This window comes from Lepisosteus platostomus, chromosome 8, assembly GCF_059453375.1.
Source record: "Lepisosteus platostomus isolate fLepPlt1 chromosome 8, fLepPlt1.hap1, whole genome shotgun sequence".
In the NCBI taxonomy this organism is placed as follows: Eukaryota; Metazoa; Chordata; class Actinopteri; order Semionotiformes; family Lepisosteidae; genus Lepisosteus; species Lepisosteus platostomus.
The window spans coordinates 3851796-3872836 of NC_142618.1; the positions used below are offsets into that span (position 1 = coordinate 3851796).

General features: G+C 40.1%; 1 protein-coding gene and 1 long non-coding RNA gene across 5 annotated transcripts in view; one reads left to right on the forward strand and one right to left on the reverse strand.

Annotated features, from left to right (window-relative positions):
• Positions 1-2663: 2663 nt before the first annotated feature.
• The window catches only part of ankrd12 (ankyrin repeat domain 12), a 51664-nt gene continuing 33286 nt past the window's right edge, over positions 2664-21041 (reverse strand). For 2 of the 4 annotated variants that reach the window (XM_088642081.1, XM_088642080.1), the window contains exons 3-13: positions 20402-20552; positions 17825-17893; positions 17367-17513; positions 14766-14966; positions 13610-13752; positions 13334-13481; positions 7238-11934; positions 6805-6903; positions 6185-6328; positions 5767-5862; positions 2664-3978 (exon numbers count right to left, since the gene is read on the reverse strand). In XM_088642081.1, coding sequence (XP_088498207.1) covers positions 3793-3978; positions 5767-5862; positions 6185-6328; positions 6805-6903; positions 7238-11934; positions 13334-13481; positions 13610-13752; positions 14766-14966; positions 17367-17513; positions 17825-17893; positions 20402-20552 — 6081 coding nt within the window. In that variant the 3' untranslated portion in view covers positions 2664-3792. The other 2 variants (XM_088642082.1, XM_088642083.1) reach the window with 2 other exon arrangements.
• On the forward strand, positions 3910-6653 carry LOC148655526 (uncharacterized). The gene is made up of 2 exons (XR_015940705.1): positions 3910-4048; positions 6024-6653. It is a non-coding gene; the product is annotated as an uncharacterized LOC148655526 (long non-coding RNA).

Below are 21041 nucleotides of genomic sequence, written 5' to 3' on the forward strand. Positions count from 1 at the left end.
CGCCACTACAGGCCTGGGTGTCTTGTAGAGCCCGTGAGCGGGTTTCTATCCACTTCATATCAAGGGCTGTTGATTAGCTGTTAGGCGCTTTCAAAAAGCCCCTCTCGTTTTAAACGGGAGCTGCTTGGTTATATAGCCCAAAAGGCCTTGGGAGTCATTTTTAGTCTAAACCCGTTCCAGCCCGTGATTCGGTTTGCCCGGAGTTGCCTGACGGGGAATGTGCCTTTTAGCTCAAGAAACTACGTTTCAGATGAAGTTTTCGGGCGAGCCGACAAGTAATCACAAATAGCACAGACGCAAAGAGTCAGAGGTTCTCGGGCTCCTGTAATCATCGAACAACTAAAGGCGAGAACTTTATAGCTAATAAAACGGTTGGAAAAGAGAGTTGGCTCTCTTCAAGGGTAAACATGGAAAAAAAAACATTACATCAAGTAAACGCGGACTTTTCGCTTGAGACGTCGTCAAAGACTGTGCCCTGAGAAACCACAAAAAGCAAAATATGTTGTAGCTGATGCGGGACATGATGAAGCGGGAAAACGACGTAAATCTCACTGCTCAATTTAGGACTGGAAGAGACACCAGACCCCTCCTGGACGGGTTGGACTGAGGGGGTCTACCCCATTCAGGACCCGGCCCCAGATCCTGACCTCGGTTACGTTGTACTAAAGGGATCAGGGCTCAGTTGTAGCTGGAACCGAGCTCAAGTAACGGGGACACTGTACTGTATAAAGGTGCCGTCCTCCGGGTGAGACGTAAAACCGAGGTCCTGTCTCTCTGTGGTCAGAAAAAAATCCCAGGGCGCTTCTCGAAACGAGTAGGGGTGTCACCCCGGAGTCCCGGCCAAATTTCCCAATGGCCTTTACCAATCATGGCCTCCTAATAATCCCCATCTCTGAACTGGCTTCATCCCTCTGCTCCCCTCCCCACTGAGAGCTGGTGTGTGGGGAGTGGACTGGCGCATCATCCAGGTGGGGTACACACTGGTGGTGGTGGAGGGGATCCCCATGACCTGTAAAGAGCTCTGAGTGGAGTGTCCAGAAAAGCCCTTAAAAGCGCAAGGAATTGTTCATTATTATACAGTAAGTTCTGATGCTGTTCTCAGTCAGGATCAGAGCATGGACCTGCTTTTTGTCCCTGAAGAGTGCAGCTACGCGTTTTTACTGTCGAAATAGTTGTTAAAAGACGATAACAACAATACTACTGCTATTAATAAATACTCCACTTAAAGCGCTTAATTGGTCCACTATCCGTGTGCAGCCCCACCCGGATCATTTATTGTAGCGCTCTCGGGTTCACGTGGGTATGCGCCCTCGCCGCTGGGGACTCGAACCCGGGCCTCCGGCGTCACTGGGGGAAAGATCCCCCCAGCTCGGCAGCTGCGGTCCCTGCTATTCACGGGGAAGGGCGGCGACGTCACCGCGCTGGTAAGCCGGCTCGCACAACCTCTCATGTCGGCCGTATGCGTTACAATATATAGTATATAGTACTTTAGAATACCTCAGCACTAAATGCGATATTAATAACTGCCAGAACAGGATACGCTATCACCGTGGGGAAATAACTATTTTTTTAAAATACTCAAGTCCTAAATATTTTTTTCCTTCAGATTTTAAAGTTTGTAAAATTACGGAGTTCCGCTTCTTAAAAAGGTTTAAAATCCGACTCCGATTATGTTCGCGTTGGGTTTAGTTCCTCCGGCCCACAGATGTTTACTACATCGCTCGAGATTAAGAATGATGAGTCCACGCAGCATGGAGGGGGCTGCTCTCTCGGTCTTTGAATACTCCACTGTAAAACGCAATTCAAGGCCCCAATGGATCGTGAAGCAAATTTATTGAGCGTCCTTGACAGATGTGATGTGCAGTTTGGTGAAAATTCAGTTCTTCCTAAATTTCACTTCAACTTTTCAGCTGCAGAAAACTACTTGATCTATTGCTTGGCGTTGAGAAGTCTTTAAGGTGTACTTTAAATATATAAAGTTAAGGATTTTGCATTCGGAAGGTTTGGGAACAAAATGTTTCCTCCAAAGAGCAAAGTACTGTAATAAAGTTTGCCTTTTTTTTGTGTCTGTTGCCATCTACCGGCATGAGCCTAAAGACATTTCTTCTGAAGGAGAATGTGAAGTAATTCGTTCGAAGATTTAAAAAAAAAACCCGTGTTTAATCATAGTTTAGAACAGCATATTTCAATTACGATCACGTCAGGAAGTAGGAACAAACAGAAACCCGTGTTACTGCAACGTGCTACGTTAGTCTGCCATTATTAAAAATAAACTGTCTATGGCGTCTTTTAAAATGCAGGGCCTTTTTTGACAAAACTATTCAACCTTTTGATAATCCCCCTTTTTGTCTGCTTTACCGTGAACAAGACAACGTTAAACATGTTAATTGAACTGAATTGTTTTCCTCAGTATTTGCACTTCAAGGAGCTTGAGGTATACTGCAAGGCCATTGTCCAATGTAGTGGTTTGTGTTTTTTGGGGAGGGGGGGATGGCTTGGTCATGTTAAACAGAAAACAAACGTTTAGCCACACAGCGAAGGAGCACAAGCCTGTTGAGTTTGTAAAGAGTCAAGTCTTTGCGTCTGCTAGCATTACACCCGACACTTCTTAGCAGGAAAACGTTGAAGTAATTGAAGAACAGTCTGCACTGAAATTCAGCAAATCCTTTGGAATGCACAACCAATAAAATTTATTCATTATATATTACAAATATGTACATTTCATGTAACAAGTAAATATTAAAATAGACAATATATAATTTTAGAACCATCTTTCAAGGCATCATGTTGAAAAAATAGGTTTTGTGATTTCACATCAAACTGTAGAAGCAACTTTTTTTTTGTGCGGAAGCAGAACCTTTGTCCGCAACGCAAGAAACAAAAAAATGTAAGTGAAGCCATGCAGCGTACGACGCAGATGGCAGAACAAAGGCCCAGGAGAATGTGGAAGTTCAGCCAACCTCACCACAGTCCACACTACAGCTTTTGTAGAAAGAGCAAGAACCAGTACTGTAATTCATGCACAGCATTAACTATCACAAATCTAGAACACCTGCAAGTTATGGAACATGTAAAAAAAATAATCAAACACATGCTTCAGAACTCACCAACAAAACACACAATACAAAACATCGGCTTTGGTCCATTAAAACATTAGACAAAACAGGTTTACAATCAAAATATCTATTTAATTTACAAGTTAAAAACAATAATTACATATGTATTTACAAATGCACAATCAGTGTATAAAATAAGTTATTACAAAATTAAGAGCAGTCTGTACATTTATGAACACATTCACTTAGAAGTGATTAAAACAACGTAATTTAAACATTTTATAGTTCTTTCACGTAAGAACTTTAGTGATAGCACAGTCCTTCTAAGAGGAACTTGGTTCTGCGAAGCATTTCTGTGCCACAAGAAATGCAAGTACATTTTCTCTTCTCCAACACACACTTCCTTGCTCCAACAGCAGCTTCCAGCACTGCCGGCCCCAGATTCCTGTACGCTGAGATAAGTGCCTTATCTGTCCGCCTCCCGGCTCACTTCCACATCCCCACATCGGCAGTGCCCGCAGCTGGAAGAGGAAGAGCCTCCGACTAGCGCTCCCAGCCGTTCCCCCGGCGGCTCTCGCGTCATGCGTGCGTTTTCCTGGGCGTTTGCAAGACCTCTGGGATGGAAAGTTGCCGGACACCATGCAACTTTGTACATGACGTGCAAGCAATGCATTTTTTTTTTTACACCCTGGTGATACTGACGCTTTGAACAAAACGCATTTCGCCGAGCAAGACGTCATATCGGTGTCAACTCAAAGTCATCGTTGACGTCAACCAGTGGGACGTAGAACTCGGGGATTTCGAAGATGCTGATGGATTTGTATGCTGCGGGGTCCAGCTCCTGCAGCTTGAGCTGCCACTCCAATCTCTGCACTGCATTCAGTGCTGCTGCTTCGTGTTGCTGCCTCATGAGAAGACGGGTCTGTAAAAAAACAATCAAGGACAACGATGCACACACTGGCTTTAAAAGAGATGATCCAGAATTAAACAGAGTGAGTAATAACGGTTTCACTGTGGGAAAAACAAAGTTTCTTATAATATACCAAAGAATAGTTTTAGCTCTACTCAGTGATGTTATTTCAAGTCCGAATATTGTATTTTATACCACATACACTGCACACTGCATCTTAGTCAATGATTTGCAAAAGTACTACTACAGTGAAATGTATATAATCTTTATATTAAAATTAAAATAATTCATATACAAGGGTATCCTCACAAAATAAACAAGGTTAAGGGGTCAAGAGGAAAAAAAAACTCTTTAAATTTTTACTTAAGCTATAAACAGATTTTACCTCTGTGGTGACTGAAAATGAAAAATACTAAGGAGTTATTACTATAAAGACAGCAGCACTACTGCCTGTGCTAACATTTCTTACAGCACAGAGATAACACATGAAAGTAAATCATCCTCTTCCCTCTCAATCACAGAGTTTTTTTATTTAACATTTCTTTTATTTCGCAGCACAATGCAGAATCACATACGGGCATTACTCTGATAACAGGTCTGTGCACAACGCGCACCTAATCTCTTTCTGATGTAAACTGAATCAAGCCTACCCCAAGATTCACTGCATGTCAACTCTTTGCTAACCAAGGCTGTGGCTCGACTGCAGAGACCGAAGCAGGTCAGGTGAAGGAGATCCCCAAAATTAAAAATACTGCTGTGCAGCCTACGAATAGGCAAATGTCATCCAAGAACGTGGAAATACTGGTCACTAAATATTTTGCATAAACAGGCGAAACCGCGAATGATGAAATCATTCAGGAAGATGTGTGAAAAAGAAAAGGTGTTTTTTGTTGAAAATTTCAATTTGGCATAATGATTTCTCCTTACAGTTTTCCTAACATGGTCCTGACTGTTTCAAAAGACTAGATCAGTGCAGGCCTAGTGTAGGAGGAGTTGTGATAAACTGAGAAAGATGCTGTGAAAAGCAATAAAAATATCATCCAAAATAGTAGGATTTCATTCCATTCAGACCTTATTCATTTAACTGAGTCAAGTCCGTGAATAGAACTCATTATCAGCTGTGCTTAGGTACCACTAAAACCTTCAAGAAGTCTTCACTTGAAGTGCAAGGTCGCCTTCCCCTAGTCTGAGATCTAAATCAAGGGTTGTTAAAATTGCACGACGCACTAGTTAGACCTTATTTGTAATACAGCATTCAATCTGGGTCACCACATTACAGAATTATATTTATTTTATATCTGATTATTCTCTGTGAAAGTCTAATACTATTAATTTTCCACACTTTTACCCAAACTAACACATTTTATTGTGTGTTTATTTTGCTGTATTATAGTTTCCCCTGGTCTCAAGATTCAAAATACTTTGCTTCAGTCTTACAATAGTGAGCAGTACACCTGTTAAATGTACAGAATATAGAGTACCTTGGAAATGTGTCCTTATAGTTTCTATAGTTTCTTCATCCCACCAGTCATCTCTATGCAGAGTAAATGGGTTCTTAAGAACATGCTGGCTGGGACAGTTTTATATTGGTAACTAGCATTTTATGTACAGGCTTAAAATATAATGAATTGCAGAGGACATGCATCTAACACAATGCATTTTCTACTGTGAAGTAATGCTACAAAACCCACTGGATGATACAAAAAAAAAGTTATAAAAACTATAATCGGAAACAGAATGTCCTTCTATGCGGAAAGCTATGAGATAATCTGCATTAAAAATCACATCGAGCCCCCTCACCTTTAGTTTATCAAATTTGTCATCGACATCTTGCAGCCAGGACATGAACTGCCGGGCATTAAACCTGTCCCGTACTGAGGTCTTGCCATCATCGGTCTAAGGAAGAAAGACGCCAAATAAAAATAAATTAAATCAAAAACACAAACTAGTTCCGTCTTACAACTCCATTTTACAATGAATAAAATTATCATCATCATCATTTGATATCATCAAAATCTGCTTGTAGAAAGTAAAGCACAATTTCTCTTGTATTACAGATGCAGCTTCATTACAAGGACACTAAAACATGAAACGGCTTTGCCACTGTCCTTGCCTGGTTATGGAATCGGTTTGCTCTATAAAGTGAAATTATGCTGAGCTCACTTTTGATCATCTCCCAGATGGGATGGTTATGAGGAAAGCAGGAAACAGCCCGTACCTGAGCATCCTGAGGCATATTATAAACTTCTGCATCCAGAAGGACTGTGCAGGCACTAAAGGGTAAAGTCTGGTTTGCTAGTGTTCTTGCTGCACGATAATGGACACGCAACACCTCCTGCTCGTTGGAAACAATCAGCTTTTCCTAAAATAATATACAACAGAATAAAAAAGTGAACCGTAAGAATATAAAGTTATCAGATTGGTAATATAATTACTGTGTGTTTCACGTTAGGGCTTATAGCTAAAATAAACATTTTTTCAAGATTTAAAAAAAGCCCTTTTTGCTGCTTTAACAGCTAGTGTGGCTTATGCCGAGTGTTTAAGTGATGATTTTTATTGTAATAGTTTACTGACAATGTAGTAAGCGTTCAAATCTGTCTGATATCTTTTAATAGGCATATGTCTTCCGAGTATATCGATGGTCTAATTTTCTGTTACTCAGTAAGTAAAATAAAATGGTAAAATTACATTTCTCCAGTAGCTGAGAGTGGTATTAGAATACATGCCTATGTCAACATTTAAAAAATAAGCACTTTAATGTCCTGAGTCTACATTTTGTCAGGATTTTATTACAGGATCTGGCAAGGTTTAAGAAATGGTTCACATGACTGTACTTACTCGTTCAATGCTGTGCTGCAAACGCAGCTTCATTCGGACCACCTCCTGCTGTTTAAACAGTTCTTTCAAGGGTTGGGGTAAAGAGGGAGGTGGAGTTATCTGTCACGACAAAATAGTGGAAGGTTAAATGTCTTCATAAAACTTATTTAACCAGATCTCATTACTGGATAAAGTCAGCTTTAATACAGAGCTTCAAAAGGTAACGACCTGTCCCAGATGGAAATAGATATGGTGTTCTTGTGGTACAGCAAACATCCTGGCAGCCGTTTAAAAAAAATACTTTAAAAGAATGTACTATTACGGAGAAGAACCTAGTACTTTCTCCTTCCGTTAACGATCTTGTACATCATAAAAAAATCCCACTCACAGATTATGGTTCATTACAAACGATGAACAATTACAAAAATCAAGACTAATAAAGAAAAACACTTACGGTCGGAATACACAGTTTACTGAGTGGATTTCCATCGAGGAGGTATGATCCATTGAAAGTAACATATTCGTCGTAATACTGTGGTGCTTGGGGGACAACGCTGCACAACACTTTCCGCTTCTCTTCAATCTTCTTCCGGATGTGCAAGAACTCATAGTAAGGGTTTGCTCTCTCGGTCTGGTACGGCTGGATCTCCTCCAGCTTCAGGGAATCTACAATAGCTGCCAAGGATTGCTGGGTCTTCTCTTTTGCCTGCTGAAGTGTGGGGTTTGCCTGAACAGCCTGTGGCACTCTTGGCATCTTCCTCTTTCTAGGGTGATGCACCTGCAGGTCTTCATCTTCAGTTAACCTTATTTTAGCCTTGATGGACCCTGAAAAATCTGCCTCTTTGTCACCTGTTTGAGGACCACCTACAGAAGGATCTTTAGTTGGGCCAGTTTGGGAATTTTCCTGGAGAGTGGATGGTGTGCCCTGAGATTCCTCCTGGTGTAGTGAGGTCTCTTCAGCACATTCCCTGTCTGTGATCATTTCCTCCTCTTCAGTCTTGACATGTGCCTCTGCACTAAACTTCACATCAGGTAGAGACTGTGCTTGCAGGACAGTATCTGTAAGTTTCCCCCTTTCTGATGCGTCTAGTAAGTCATTCTTTTCCAAATCCTCTGCTGCTTCAGCAATATCCATTATTTTATGTTCTAAATCCAGACAATTAGCTTCAAAGTTGGGTTGATTAGATTCATATTTATCTAACTGAAGATCGCCCAAGTTCTCGTGCACGGATTTATTTCTTGGCTTCAATTTAGTGTCTTCAGTGTTCAGTGTATCATCAGTCTCCATGTCTTCCTGGGTATCCATAGCCCCCTCACACATGGTATTTGCCTTTATAGTGGTGTTATTGCCTATTTGCTGTGTAACTGTACAGGAAAGGCTAGCACACTGCCCTGGGCCATTCACACATTCCGTCACGGCATCCACTGACAAATTACTCAATGAATTTTCCATGTTTTGTTCATCCACTTTGCTTCCTGCACTGGAATGTAAATCCTCAATAAGTACAGGCTTTTCTTTTTGTTCGGTAACCATAACTAGATCCTCTTCACCTGTGTGCGACACCTCAAGGTTCAGTTTGCTTGAATCTGGCTCAACGGCATCCTGACCTTCACTTGTGCTGTCAGAAGATGATCTGAAGTTTGAAGACAAAGAGTGTTGAAGAGGCAGGGATTCCAGTGCATTCACCGATGGAGAATCCTTGTTTTCTTTCATTTTACATTCTGATATCAATTTCTCACTGGAGAATTCAATTCGGGAGTCTTCTGTTGATACACAGGGAGTATTCTTATCTGGCAAAAGTTCAGAATTAGGAAGCTTTTCTATTTCTTGATCAGTTTCCTTTATACAATCTGTTTGTGGAGGGTTTATTAGCTGATTTAATGTCTCATCAGAGTCCTCTGACATTTGATCACTGCTGTTTGGCACAGGAAGGGGTGATGAGGGGAGGGAAAGGTGAGTGCTTCTAGCACCACTGCACAGATGTCCTTCAATGCCACTGTCTGAAGGACCTTCTGTTAGGGAACTAGCATTATTAAGGTTTGGGAAAACTGAATTAGGACTGTTCTGGTTTTCTTGTGCAGGAGCCAAACTACTTTCTGCCACAGAAGTTCTCAAGTTCTCATTGTTAGACTGTGCCAGTGAACTGTACCGGCAATCTTCCACAAAAAGTCTTCCATCAACGGCTGCAGGTTTAGCATCTTCTGCAGATGTTGTTCGCACATGCGCTGCCTGTTTGTTAGACAGTGAAGCCTTGGTCCTCTGTGCTGAATCAAGTAAGCTTTCAGTTTCTGTTTCATGAATGACAGGCGATTTAGCATGTGTCACTGACAGTGGCAGTGAGAAGGACAACTGAGAGTCTGAACCTTCAAGAGTAAAATCCGAGTCATACTCCGTTATTGGCCGTGGTGTCATCACGGTTGTCTGACAGGAATCCTCTGAGCTTGCCACCGATATCATGGATACAGATCTGGATACAAGACCTGATTTCTCATGTTCGGGCCTAGGAGAGCGAGACAAACTATTCTCTAAACCAAGACCACTTTTCCCAGAATTTGGCAGATTTTTTGCATCCAGGGAAAAAGATCGTGCGCCAGTAGCTTCTTTTAACACTTTCTCTCGTGTATGTAGATCAGAGAGCTCTGAGCTTTTAGACCTTAGAAGCTCTTTGCTGTTGCCGACTTCATTTGGTAAGATTTTAAACCTGTCTTTGTTCTTCAGTTTGTTAAGATCTAAGCCTGGTTTGTGTTTCATCCTCTCTCTTTCTTTTTGCTTAATTTTTTCTTTGTGTTTTCGATGCCACTGCTCAATTTCTTGGTCTTTAAGACTTAACATTCTTTCAAAGCTGGTTTGCATGAGATCATCATTAACTAGCCTTTTTTCTTTAGGCCGAGCATCCTTGGGTGCTGGCGATGGCTTTAATTTAAGCTTGTCGGCCTCCAGCTCATTGGTTTTAGTTTTGTTGAGTTTATTTGGCTGCGTCTTGTCCTTGTGTTTGTCTCTCTCTTTATATCGGTCAATCTCTCTGTCCTTATCTCTTCTGTCTTTTTCTGGGACTTTCAGTCCATCATCTTTTAATTTTGTAAATGTTTTGTCATGCAACATTTTACTACTTTCTGACACACTGGGCTTTCTCTCTTCTGGGAAAATCTTCACATTGGAACTGGAAGTCACATCTTTTATTTTCTCTTTTTTCTTTTTCTCATGTTCCTTCTCCTTGGTGCGATCAGGTTTCCCTAAATCCACTGCCTTCTCTGAAGTTTTTCCTTTCTTATCTGTGCCGTTTTTCTCTTTGTCTCTGTTGTCCCCAAAGTACCGTTCTTTGTCTTGCTTTTCTTTTTCATATTTCCTCTCCACCTTGTCTTTGCTTTTCTTGTTCTCTTCGGGCTTCTTCGTTGACAAAACAGCTTTCAACTTTTCGCTTTCCTTGTAGTTCTTCTCTCCAAATGAATGGGAAGGGCCCGTCTTGTCTTTCTCTTTCCATCTGTCTGTGCTGTTATGGGAATCTGGTTTGTCTAGGAAATTCTGCTCTGTTTTGAGTTTCTTTTCTTTATCAGGATGTTTCCTATCTAGCTTTTCAGTTTCCTTTTCTTTTACAGAGTATTTTTTGTCCGATTTCTCTCTTGCTCCTTTTTCCAGTGCATCATGCTGGTCGTTGTCAGTTTCTTTCTCAGTTAAGAGTTGTTCCTCCAGCTCTTCTTTCACAACAGGTACATCCGGCAAAGAATCCTCAGGTACCTTATCAGAGGTCAGAAGATCTATTTTCTCATCCTGATCACTCACTTTTATTTCTTTACCTTTTTCTTCTTTGTACAGATTTTCTTTTTTATCCCTTTTCTGAGACTTGTCTTTGTCCCTGTCCTCTTTAAGTCTCTTCTCTTTACTGACATGTTTTTCTTTAGAACCTTTCTCTTCTTTAACAGGTGACATTTGTGGGGCACCAGTTTCAGAGCTGTCCGCTTTCCCAGAGAAAGACTCGTCGTTTTCATCGCTTTTGAAGAAATTTTCCTTCCAAAATTCCCGATCAAACTCAAGGTTCCTAATGCCCTCTTTCCTCATCTCTTTCTTTCTGTGCTTGTCTTTTGCTCCCTCGTATTCTTTTCTATGTTTGTCTTTTTCCTTGTGTTTTAATTTGTGTTTCTTGATTACTTTCCCCTCTTTATCCGTCTTTCGCAAGGTGCCCTCTGAGCTGTCTAAGCTGGTACCCAGATGGTCTTCTTTACATGGAGTGGAGTTTTCATCTTCTACATCTATGCCCATGTCTTTCTGGTGATGTTTGCTCTTCTCTTTGTGTTTAAGCCCTTTGCTGCTCGAGCTCTCCGTGTTATAGTCTGCTTCTGTGTAGTGGTCAAAGTTGACATTTTCCATCTGCAAAGGACTTTCTGAAACTCCAGTTGACAAGCATGTTTTAGCATTTTCTTGCTTTAAAGGAGAAGCCTGCTTGTCTGTTACACTGTGATTAAGTTTGGGAGATTTTACTGATGGAAGATGGAAAAGGTGGACAGAAGAGTCATCTTTCGGGCTGAAAGACATTTTAAAAGTGTCATCTTCTCTTGTCTTTTCTGGGGTTTCCAGCCCAGGTGCTGTGGAGAAAAATGCAACTTTACTATTTTCTTTACCATCTTCCTTAACCTCTTGGTTTTCCTTGTTTTTACTTTGATTTTTAAACTTTTTCTTTACTTTACCCTTTTCTTTGTGGTCTACTGTAAGGGTTAAATCTTTCTTAGTCCTTACATCTGTTTTGTGACCATCTGCAGCACCCACAAGGGAACACGTTGGAGAGCATGTTTTTCTTTCCTGGTGGGTTTCGTCTCCTGAGCTCTCAGAGTTGCAGAACAGAACACGGGAGGATTTTTGCTTTTTAGACCTGCAGATATTAGTCTGATCATTCTTTTCTTGCTTGGTCATGAAATTATTTCTTTCTTTTTCATCTTTCTCTCGTTGTCGCATTTCTCTCCTGAGGATGTGCCTATCATTCAGTGCTTTACTGAGGTCTTCCTCCTCTTCATCATCCTTGAACTCATACTCATCCAAACCAGACACAGAGGCTTTGGCTGGATTAAGCTGTTTGTTCTCAGAGTCTTTTTCCATATCGGAGTACTCCATGTTGTCATCAACACTGGAAGGGTTTACTGAAAGAGGGTCTTCGAATTCTGCAGAATTAAAAGTAAAAACAGACTTCACAACTTAATCGAAACGTTTCTTCAGTTTCTTGAAACAATTCAATCAGTTTACAGTTCCTAGGTCTCCCCATACAGTCTTATATGTCATATAGCACATATCCTTTATTATTACAACTGAACTGCAAAAGGAAATACATTTTGAAGTCATTTGTTTTTATGTGTGTGATACAGTAGGGTCTCAACATTTAACATTCGCAAATTCATTTATTCTCGATTTGGTCTGGCCAACGGGGTCAAATTAGCAGAGCAACAGACTAGGTACAAACTACCCACCATCCAGTTCTCAGGCTGGTCTTGGTTCTGTATTGTAACGAACGCTCCCGGTTCTGTGTCTGCAGCTTGGGGAAAGACAGGCTGGAGCCGACTTCACAGGCTCCCTCACGGTTTTATTGCCCGTTTCTCTACAGTGAGGTGTGCTTACCACAGAGGCAGAGAGAGAAGGTGCAGGCTCAAGGAAGAGGAGAGTTTGCCATTACTGTTCTTCTTTTAGTTGATCGATGTTATTTAAAGGGGAACTGCCATCCCCATTTCTCAGACCCGATATTAAATCTTGGTAACAAAATAAATGAATTGAAGGCATAGAAAAATTGTACAACTTTCGAACTAAGCTCAATATTGCGAACTTTGTGAAAGTTCTGTAAGTTGCCATGTTGTCGCAAAACCCCTGGTCACGGGCTAGAGGGAGAGTTCGCGAGTATCAACTGTGATTTGATACTGCCCTTCCTGCTCACTAGTCACTGTGATGACTAATGTAATGCAATGTACAAGCAAATAAGTACAGGTTGTGCAGCAGACTTTTCAACACAGAAGTGTTCCAACGTGGTCTACACGCAGAGTTAACAAGTAAGCAGTACGTGTTTGAAAAGTCTCGAATTGGAGAGAAATATTTCTATTGGGTTAAAAGAGATGTATTCTCAAGCCTGCTTGTTTACAATGTAATGAGGCAGCGTTACGTCATCGTACGTTTTGTTGCCTCGTTCTGAATTGCAGAATATGGCGCTGCACATACCTGGAAATTTTGTCACGAAAACTGGAGGTTTTAGAATTTATTGTGGTTTGAAATGCAATTATCAATGCTGATTCTTTCTAACCCCAAAATATAAAAATAGCACTTCAGTGCCCCCTTTAAATTAATCTAGAGTCAATGCCTTTAATGATCATATAGGGGAGAGTTAGTTAATCTTTACTTAGTCTTTAAACCATACATACTATAGACTGTAGTTCATCATGTGACAATATTGGAGTGGACATGATTATAGGAGAATCTGGCTACCTGCAATGGTTCTATACACAGGGCTTGTGAAAACCTTACTGTATATATTTAAACACAATATTTAAGCATTAAGTCTTCCAGCGCTCATCCACAAACCTGAAGAGCTGTCTTCCTCATCAGAAAGTGGAATTTCCCCCTTCAGCAGGTGCTCCAACTCCTCTGAATCTGCAACATCGACTGGGCGCTCTCCTCGGTTGTTTGCTTGGAAGGCATTGCCACCATGACGCAACAGCAGCTTCACGATCTGCAAAGGACATTACAAACCATTAGTCCTACCAAGAGCACTCCCTGCAGTCATGCGCTGATGTAAAAATGCTGAACTACACCAAGCGTCTGGCACGAGGGAGAAGGGGGTATGCCATCACTACTCACATCCTTGTGTCCACTGCTTGAAGCATCATGAAGTGGTGTATCATCATCTAGCCCCTGCGTGTTCACTTCGGCTCCTGCTGCAATCAGGACTTTGGCAACATCATAATAACCCATGTTGCACGCTTCGTGCAGTGGAGTCCACCCTGAGGACATAAAAATAAAAATTATTTCTGCTGGCCTGAACATAATATGTACAAATACGTAATACGTACCAATGGCAAGGAATGTAATCTGACAGAAAAATAAAAGAGTGACGGTAACAGTGTATTTCACACTATGGAATATAGCTGAACCCCCGTTTCCAGACACTGACGTTTTTGTACTGTCCGACGCATTATGAAAGCCTAGATCCAAATAATGCAAATCACCAAAATGATGCTTTCCCATTTTCATTCAAATATTAGGCAAACTTATTTTTCAGCTGGGCAGATCAATACCTTTTATGACAGCTTTAGCATGTGCTTCAATGTCTATTCAACCTCCTTCAGTTTTGTGAAACTACATTTCTAAACTAGTATGGTATGGCAACATTCTTACAGGTTCATTTTTTAGCTAAGCATTTAGAACACTAAGATAAACACCTACACACCTGCTTACTATTTTAACGTTCTTTGATCTAACCACACACTTAAAATATGCCAAAATAAAATACCAGAAAAACTATATTAGCAATATGTTCCACCTTTAACAGAATTTAATTTTTTTAAAATTCAAAGTGAAACCAAAAGAATAACCCTGTAGTTTCTGTTATTCACTTTCTGAAAAAGTTCTGAAAAGGTAATACAATTGTTATAATTTAACTTTATTCTAGGCATGATTTCTTGTATTCTAAATTAAACTACGTTTTATTTTTCTATTCTAAATAGTGGGACAGAGCAAGTTGTTAGGGACTTAGATTAAAACTAAAAACGTTTTCAAACTGCAGTAATGGAGATTGTACTGTATTACAAACTGTAAATTGGTACATTTAAGTAAGAGGCAAGTCAATCTTTGCAGCACTGTAATTAGACATGTAATTACTGCACTGATCAAAAAACCCTACACCTCCCATAATAGGCAACTGAGGAATACAAAGTAAATATGCATGCTCTTAAGATGGGCCTCTCATTTGAACTGAAGAAATATCATTTCATAGCAAAGAGTCTTCTTCTCTCACCTGCAAAGTCTTTAACATTCACATCTGCTCCCAGGCTGATGAGCTCCTTAACATGCTTGACATCCCCTCGAATGGCTGCCATATGCAATGGAGTCTCTCCTCTTTCATTTCTCTTGTTCACTTTGTCTTTTTGCCTAGAAGACGTGCTCGGTATTTTCTTTTGTACTGGTGTTGCCTGGGATGGATGATTAGGAGTAGTGTCTGTAAAGCAAAAGCAATACAATGTGTCAGCAGCAGTACTAAAAGTTTCAATACTATAAATACATAATTGGCCATAATTGACCACTCTCAACATTTAAAAATGAACAAGAATTATTGTAGCTAGTATTCACTGATAAATGCAATAAATTGCATATTGTCAATCCTAGGATTGACACGTAGGATCACTCCTACATGCAAATAATTAAAAGAAAATGTTTAAAAAGTTCACCAGGAGTCTCAATGCCAGCATTTCAATCAACATTTCTCAAAGTCCTAAATCAACAAAAAAAATAACATTTTGTTTCCACACTCATTTTCACTGGAATGTCTATAAACAAAATGTTTTTATTTAAATCAGCAACCCTCCCCCATGCCTGGTTGAAAACAATATACAATATCCATGACCAAACTGAATACACAAGAGCCACTGGATAAATGAATCATAGATGCCTGCTTCATAAATACTTTGGTATGATGCTCCCCCACTTTGCAATAGATTTCAACACCTTAAATGTTGATGAGGCTAATCTCAAAGAAAAGATTCTCTTTACTATTATGAGCAGCATGTAACATATTACTTATATCTACATAAGTATCATAAAAAACATCCTAAGAGTACAAAAAAACCAAAATACATATGACCAGAAATACATATGACCTGTGATTAAAAAGAAAGGTACAACAGAAAGAAGACAGACTGACCGAAAGATTTTTTTTCACAAAATACCAAAATATTTCCTTCGTAATGCATGTTTTTTAAAGATTTTCTCTAACGCTACACAATTGGGCACAACCCATTTTTGGTAACATAAGGTGCCACTGCTGGAACTAAATTGATCCGTAAAATTCTTTCTTAAATACAAAAATTATACACAATACACTGGCAAGTAAATAAAATACATTATTCATGCTTTCTGGGCAAAGAAAAAGAACATTCCTGTAAGATTCTCAGCTTCTGAGTTCTGGGTTTGATACCAGTTCGGGCGCCTTTAATGTGGCATTTGCCTTGCTTTGGTGTCTTCCCCACCATCAGGTCAAGCTATCCAGACCAACTGGCGCATCCAAATTGCCACCCTACGTGGGCAACTATCAGATTGGCATTCTAGGGCATCCCCCATCCATGCATGAAAACCCTTATTACCTCACACTCTAACTGTCACGGTTTGGGATGATCTTTAAGAACTAATGCAGGACTGATGCTGAGCTGAGGAGCTGCTCATGAGATCTAGGAGCCACTGTGTGGCACATCTGTAGCCCCTCCCCCCCCTTTTATCACAAGGCAATTAGAAACTAAACCTGAACCGAACGCTAGTTAATACTGTATGCAATAATTAATGCACTTTTTGCACTACTTTTGCAGTACATTGCACAAAGTTTCCCACAAGTGCTGTCCTATTTATACTGTAATCCCTCTGTACAGTGTTATTTCTGGTTAATTTAATAAAAATGATTAAATGGTAACCAGAATCGGGTAAAATAAAAACTGCATTAACAACATGATTTTTGGTAAACTGAACTGACGGTAAAAAAGTCACTATCGACTCACTAATAATGCCAAGTTTGAGTTGAGATCACATATCCACGAAACGGGAAATAATGAAACAGCAGTACATATAGTATATGTATATATTTACTTGATGAATGAGAGAATATCTGCCTATTTCTGTGTGCGCTCTCTATAAAACAGTTTAAATGTTTAAAATGGCTACATTTTTAAGTGTTTAAAAGTTCATTTCAGTGCTATTAAATATCGGTAAAGGTCAACAAGAATCGTGACTACCCACTGGTATGCATCCCTATATTTTCCAAAAGAACTGCACAACAAAGCACAAAAACAAAGGCAAGGAAGACACATACACACAAGGATGCCTAAGCCATGTATGAGTTATAATTTAGATCAGCGTTTCGCAGAGTTTTCAGGCACAGGATGATTTCTCTCCCTTCTTTTAAATTGAACAAATGTACTGCATGTCAGTCACTTAACATGGATTCATAATTAAAAAGTCACATCTAACAAATTACATAACAAATACCTGACCACGTATTTAATCTGTATCATAGCTTCGAAAGGAGGACAATCAGCACATTTTAATTCATCACTGTTTAACACAAAGTATTTGTATGAAGAAGCAATTACAGGATTTGCACGTAAACATTTCTGGCATTTCCTCACGACGTCCGCAAGTTATCAGTGAGAAACAGTCTTTACAATTTTCCTCACACAAAGCCATGTTAGAAATTATAGGAACAGTTTTCATTCAGGATTGAATTCTATGGTTTTAAAGTCAATTTGAGAGGATATTTAAAAGCAGTGAACACAATGGCATCGTAAATCTTAACATATTACTGCATATATTGGAGTAACAATAGATGAAAAGAAAGCATTATGGCTGGTATAACCTGGACTGTTGTCTCTTGCTGTCATTTGCATGAGAAGTGCCATCTGCTTGCGCTCTGAAAGAGGATACCCAAACATAATGTTGACCGGAGTGGATTTTTTGCTTCCCGTTTCTTTCTTTACTTTCTTCTTGTCTGGACCGTCTTTATCTGTAAAATAAAAGGACAAGATTAATTTTATTTTCTCTGATCTCTTTAAAAAAAAATGCATAAATGAACCGCAGACTGCTCTTACCCGACACAAAAGGTTTCTTTAGCAGTCTACGTTCACTCAAAAGACTGTTCAGTGTTATTACAAGCTTTCTATTAGAAATATACCTAATAAATCCCATCCACTTGCATATTGATTTACTCTATAAGCAAGGCAGGGCCAAGCATGGTCCACTCAGTACAGCAGATGCATTTGTTTTGAGGAAAAATGTGATGATCAATGATAGGGCGAAACTGGTAAGCCATTTTACCTGAGTAAATCCTGTAAGATGGGATTAATCTTTCTCCCCAGGTTTCACTTGTGTGTCCTGGATCTGAATCTACAGTGCAAGCAGAAAGAGTGGAAAAGGACGATAGCAGCGAAGGAAAGCACCACATACAGAAAAACAGACTGGGATCATCTGTTGTACCCTGAGGACCAGGACCGGATCTCCGATAGCTATTATCTTTCCAGTCTGCCTCGAGAGAGGATTGGCAGCAGAAACAGAAGAACACCAAACACTCACAGACACTTCAGATCGCTAGAGAGTTCAGGTAGCGGACAAAAAAAAAATAGAAACACCAATGTAAAGTTGCTAGAAGGGCACTGGGCTACCATATGTGGCCAGTATGACCTGTGTGCACTGTGGCATTGAGTCTACCAGAGTCTCGAATTACACAGGGTGGATGTGGCAGCATTCTTCCAGAAGAAAGCTAATGAACTCACACCTGGCTGTGGAAAATGCTACCTAAGTCACTGCTGAAGAATAAATGCTCAACTGGGCAAATTAGATTTGGTGAAGGAGAGGGCCATTAAGATATGAATAATATCCATGTCATGCTCATCAAATTTTGCCATCGAAGGGAATGAGAACATGCAGACTAAACCTGAGGCAGTCTGTTGCCTTTGCTCTTAGGACCACCGGACTCGCAATCCAGGTATGATAAGGGTTGTGCTCTGTAACCCAACTATCGTATCAAACTCTGTGGAGTTCTCAGTGAATCATTTTTAAAGAAAAGGCCTGCTCACGCCCCATGTTATAGGTGTAGCTGTGTTTGCTCACCTATTTCACCTCGCACTTGAAATTAAAGGATGGATGTCACATGTCCTGGAGTATGCACTTCTGCCCACTGTTGCCCTTTTCCAATACTGTTTTCCCTTCCAAGTTCCCTGCTGACATCCCCTAAGACACTGTTGCTTGTGAAACACCAACAGGTTGAGCTTTCTTGGTCACTGAAGCTTTTGCCAAACTCACCCCAGCAATCACCCCTCTTTCAATATCTCCTGATGCGGCCATGACAGTCATAATTATATGCACCTAAGCATGCTGGGATGTTATTTGCTTCACTAGAACAAGTCACACCCTTGCTCTCAACATGCTTGGTGATCCTCATTTACCAGGCGTTTCCATTGTTTTTGTCTGCTACCTGCACATAAGCTTCTAGACGATCCCTTGAAACATTTCCTCAAACAACTGAGACACCTTAATAAAGCCTTTTAAAATTTACATTTACTCCAGTACTGATACAACTCTATATGGTGCTCTCCCACGACAAACTGCATTTATAATGGTAGCACGTAATGGCACAGCTGAATACAGCTTTTTACCACAGATCATAAAATCAGCATTCTGTAATAAACTTTCACGCAGCTGAGACTGTAATAACCTTTAAAGGGGGACCCAAAAGACCTGACTTTTCCGTGAATAAATGGAGAAAAAGTCCATGAAATCAAACTTTTAATATACACGCGACTTGACCTAAATACATGGACACCATTATAGATATAAATTGACCACTATAGATTGAAAATAGATAAGTTACTCCAGTGGCTCCATCTGTAACTTTTCAATAAACAAATGGTTAATGAAAGCTGACAGGGTTTTGAGACAGAACAGTTATCCACCTCAATAGAAATCTGGATAGGAGTCCCAAAGCAGTGCGTATTTTACATTCAGCTACACGCTGGATGAAAGTTAGACTGGCTAAAGTCAATTTACAGATTTTTAAACGGGAAAACATCTTTCTACCTTCAGCATCAAACTGAAATCTCAATGCCGAGTCCTTACTTTATATAATATCTGAAGGTTAAGTGGTTGACAGATTTTTTAAAGTAATCTCCTCTGTTTTAGAAAAGGTTAGGTAAAAAGTTCTTGAATACCATATTCACTACAAGGACTATGTTCGAACCTTCCACAAGTGACAATTTCCAGCACTCTATAATTCTCCAAGATGTGATTTTTGAGAGATACCCTGAATGAAGGAAGCACCAAGATGTGAAAGTAACAGCATCACAACTGAACCAATTCAAAACTACTGAGTGCATTGTGAAGAACCACCTTAGAGGACTCTGTAATACAGATTCTGTAAGGAGCTCCAGCTCAAAAGAGCAGGACTGCTGCCCTTGTCCATCCAATGTACAAACCTGTCACTACCTTACATTAGACCGAAAAGGGACACTACAAGATATCTTTCAAACACTATTTATGATGGCAGACTAAAGAAGGACTGATGTCTGCTTATTTAGGTCAACTCTGCACCTTTTGTTTCCCTTAACCGACGATGCTTTCTCTCAGCACATTAAGAAAACCTGCATAAAAATGTACGCAGGTAAACTAATATAGTGGAGCGATTTTTAAAACTTATTTCAAGCAGTGACTTGACAAACAGCGCATGCTCAAGGTCTGCACATTTCAGAAACAATCGGCACAGTAAAATAAAACACCCCCAGTGTGCGGTCTGTGTGTGGACTCTGCAGAGGAAATGCTTTAGTGGCCTGCCACAAGGGGGCAGCCGAAGCCAGCTGGCGCGGCCCCTGCTCGCGGGGAGACGTCTCGTGTGTGCCGTACCTGTGTCCGAGTCCCGCTCTTCATGTCTCGGAGGACTGACAGTAAAAGGAAGCTTGCGTTTCATGGAAGACTTCTGTTTCATTTCCTTCCCTAGTAACTCGCTTCGATCCACCTTTGGAGTCTTGGTGAAAGGGGAAATTTTATCCTTACTCTGGAAAAAAAAGAAATACCTTTAAGTAAAATTCACACAAGTCATGAGAATCCCTCCCCCATCACGCCCCACCGCTCTCATTCTAACAGTAAGGCTTTTGGGTTAATAACAGAGTGTAAAAGGTTGTACTGTTAAGAGATATGTAGAAGGTAGAGGTTTTTCAACTTGTTTCTGAATGAACATATGATTCCTTAAAAATAAGTAATTTTGAAGTACAAGTAATGAGGGTTTAATTAACAAATAGTTCTAGAATATTTGTCTTACAAAACAAGTCAATTAAAAGCAAGGCTTATATTTCTTATATTTATATTTAAATATATATTTCTGTCTTCTTCAGATTGAGCTCAGTGGATTACATGATATACACAGTCTCGGTAACATAAACATGGGCTTTGTAAGAAACACATTAATGGACCAGATAAATGTGAAGAGGAAACAGAAAAGACCGATTGTTTCCAAGGCTTCATAATTAGCTTCTTAATGAATAGC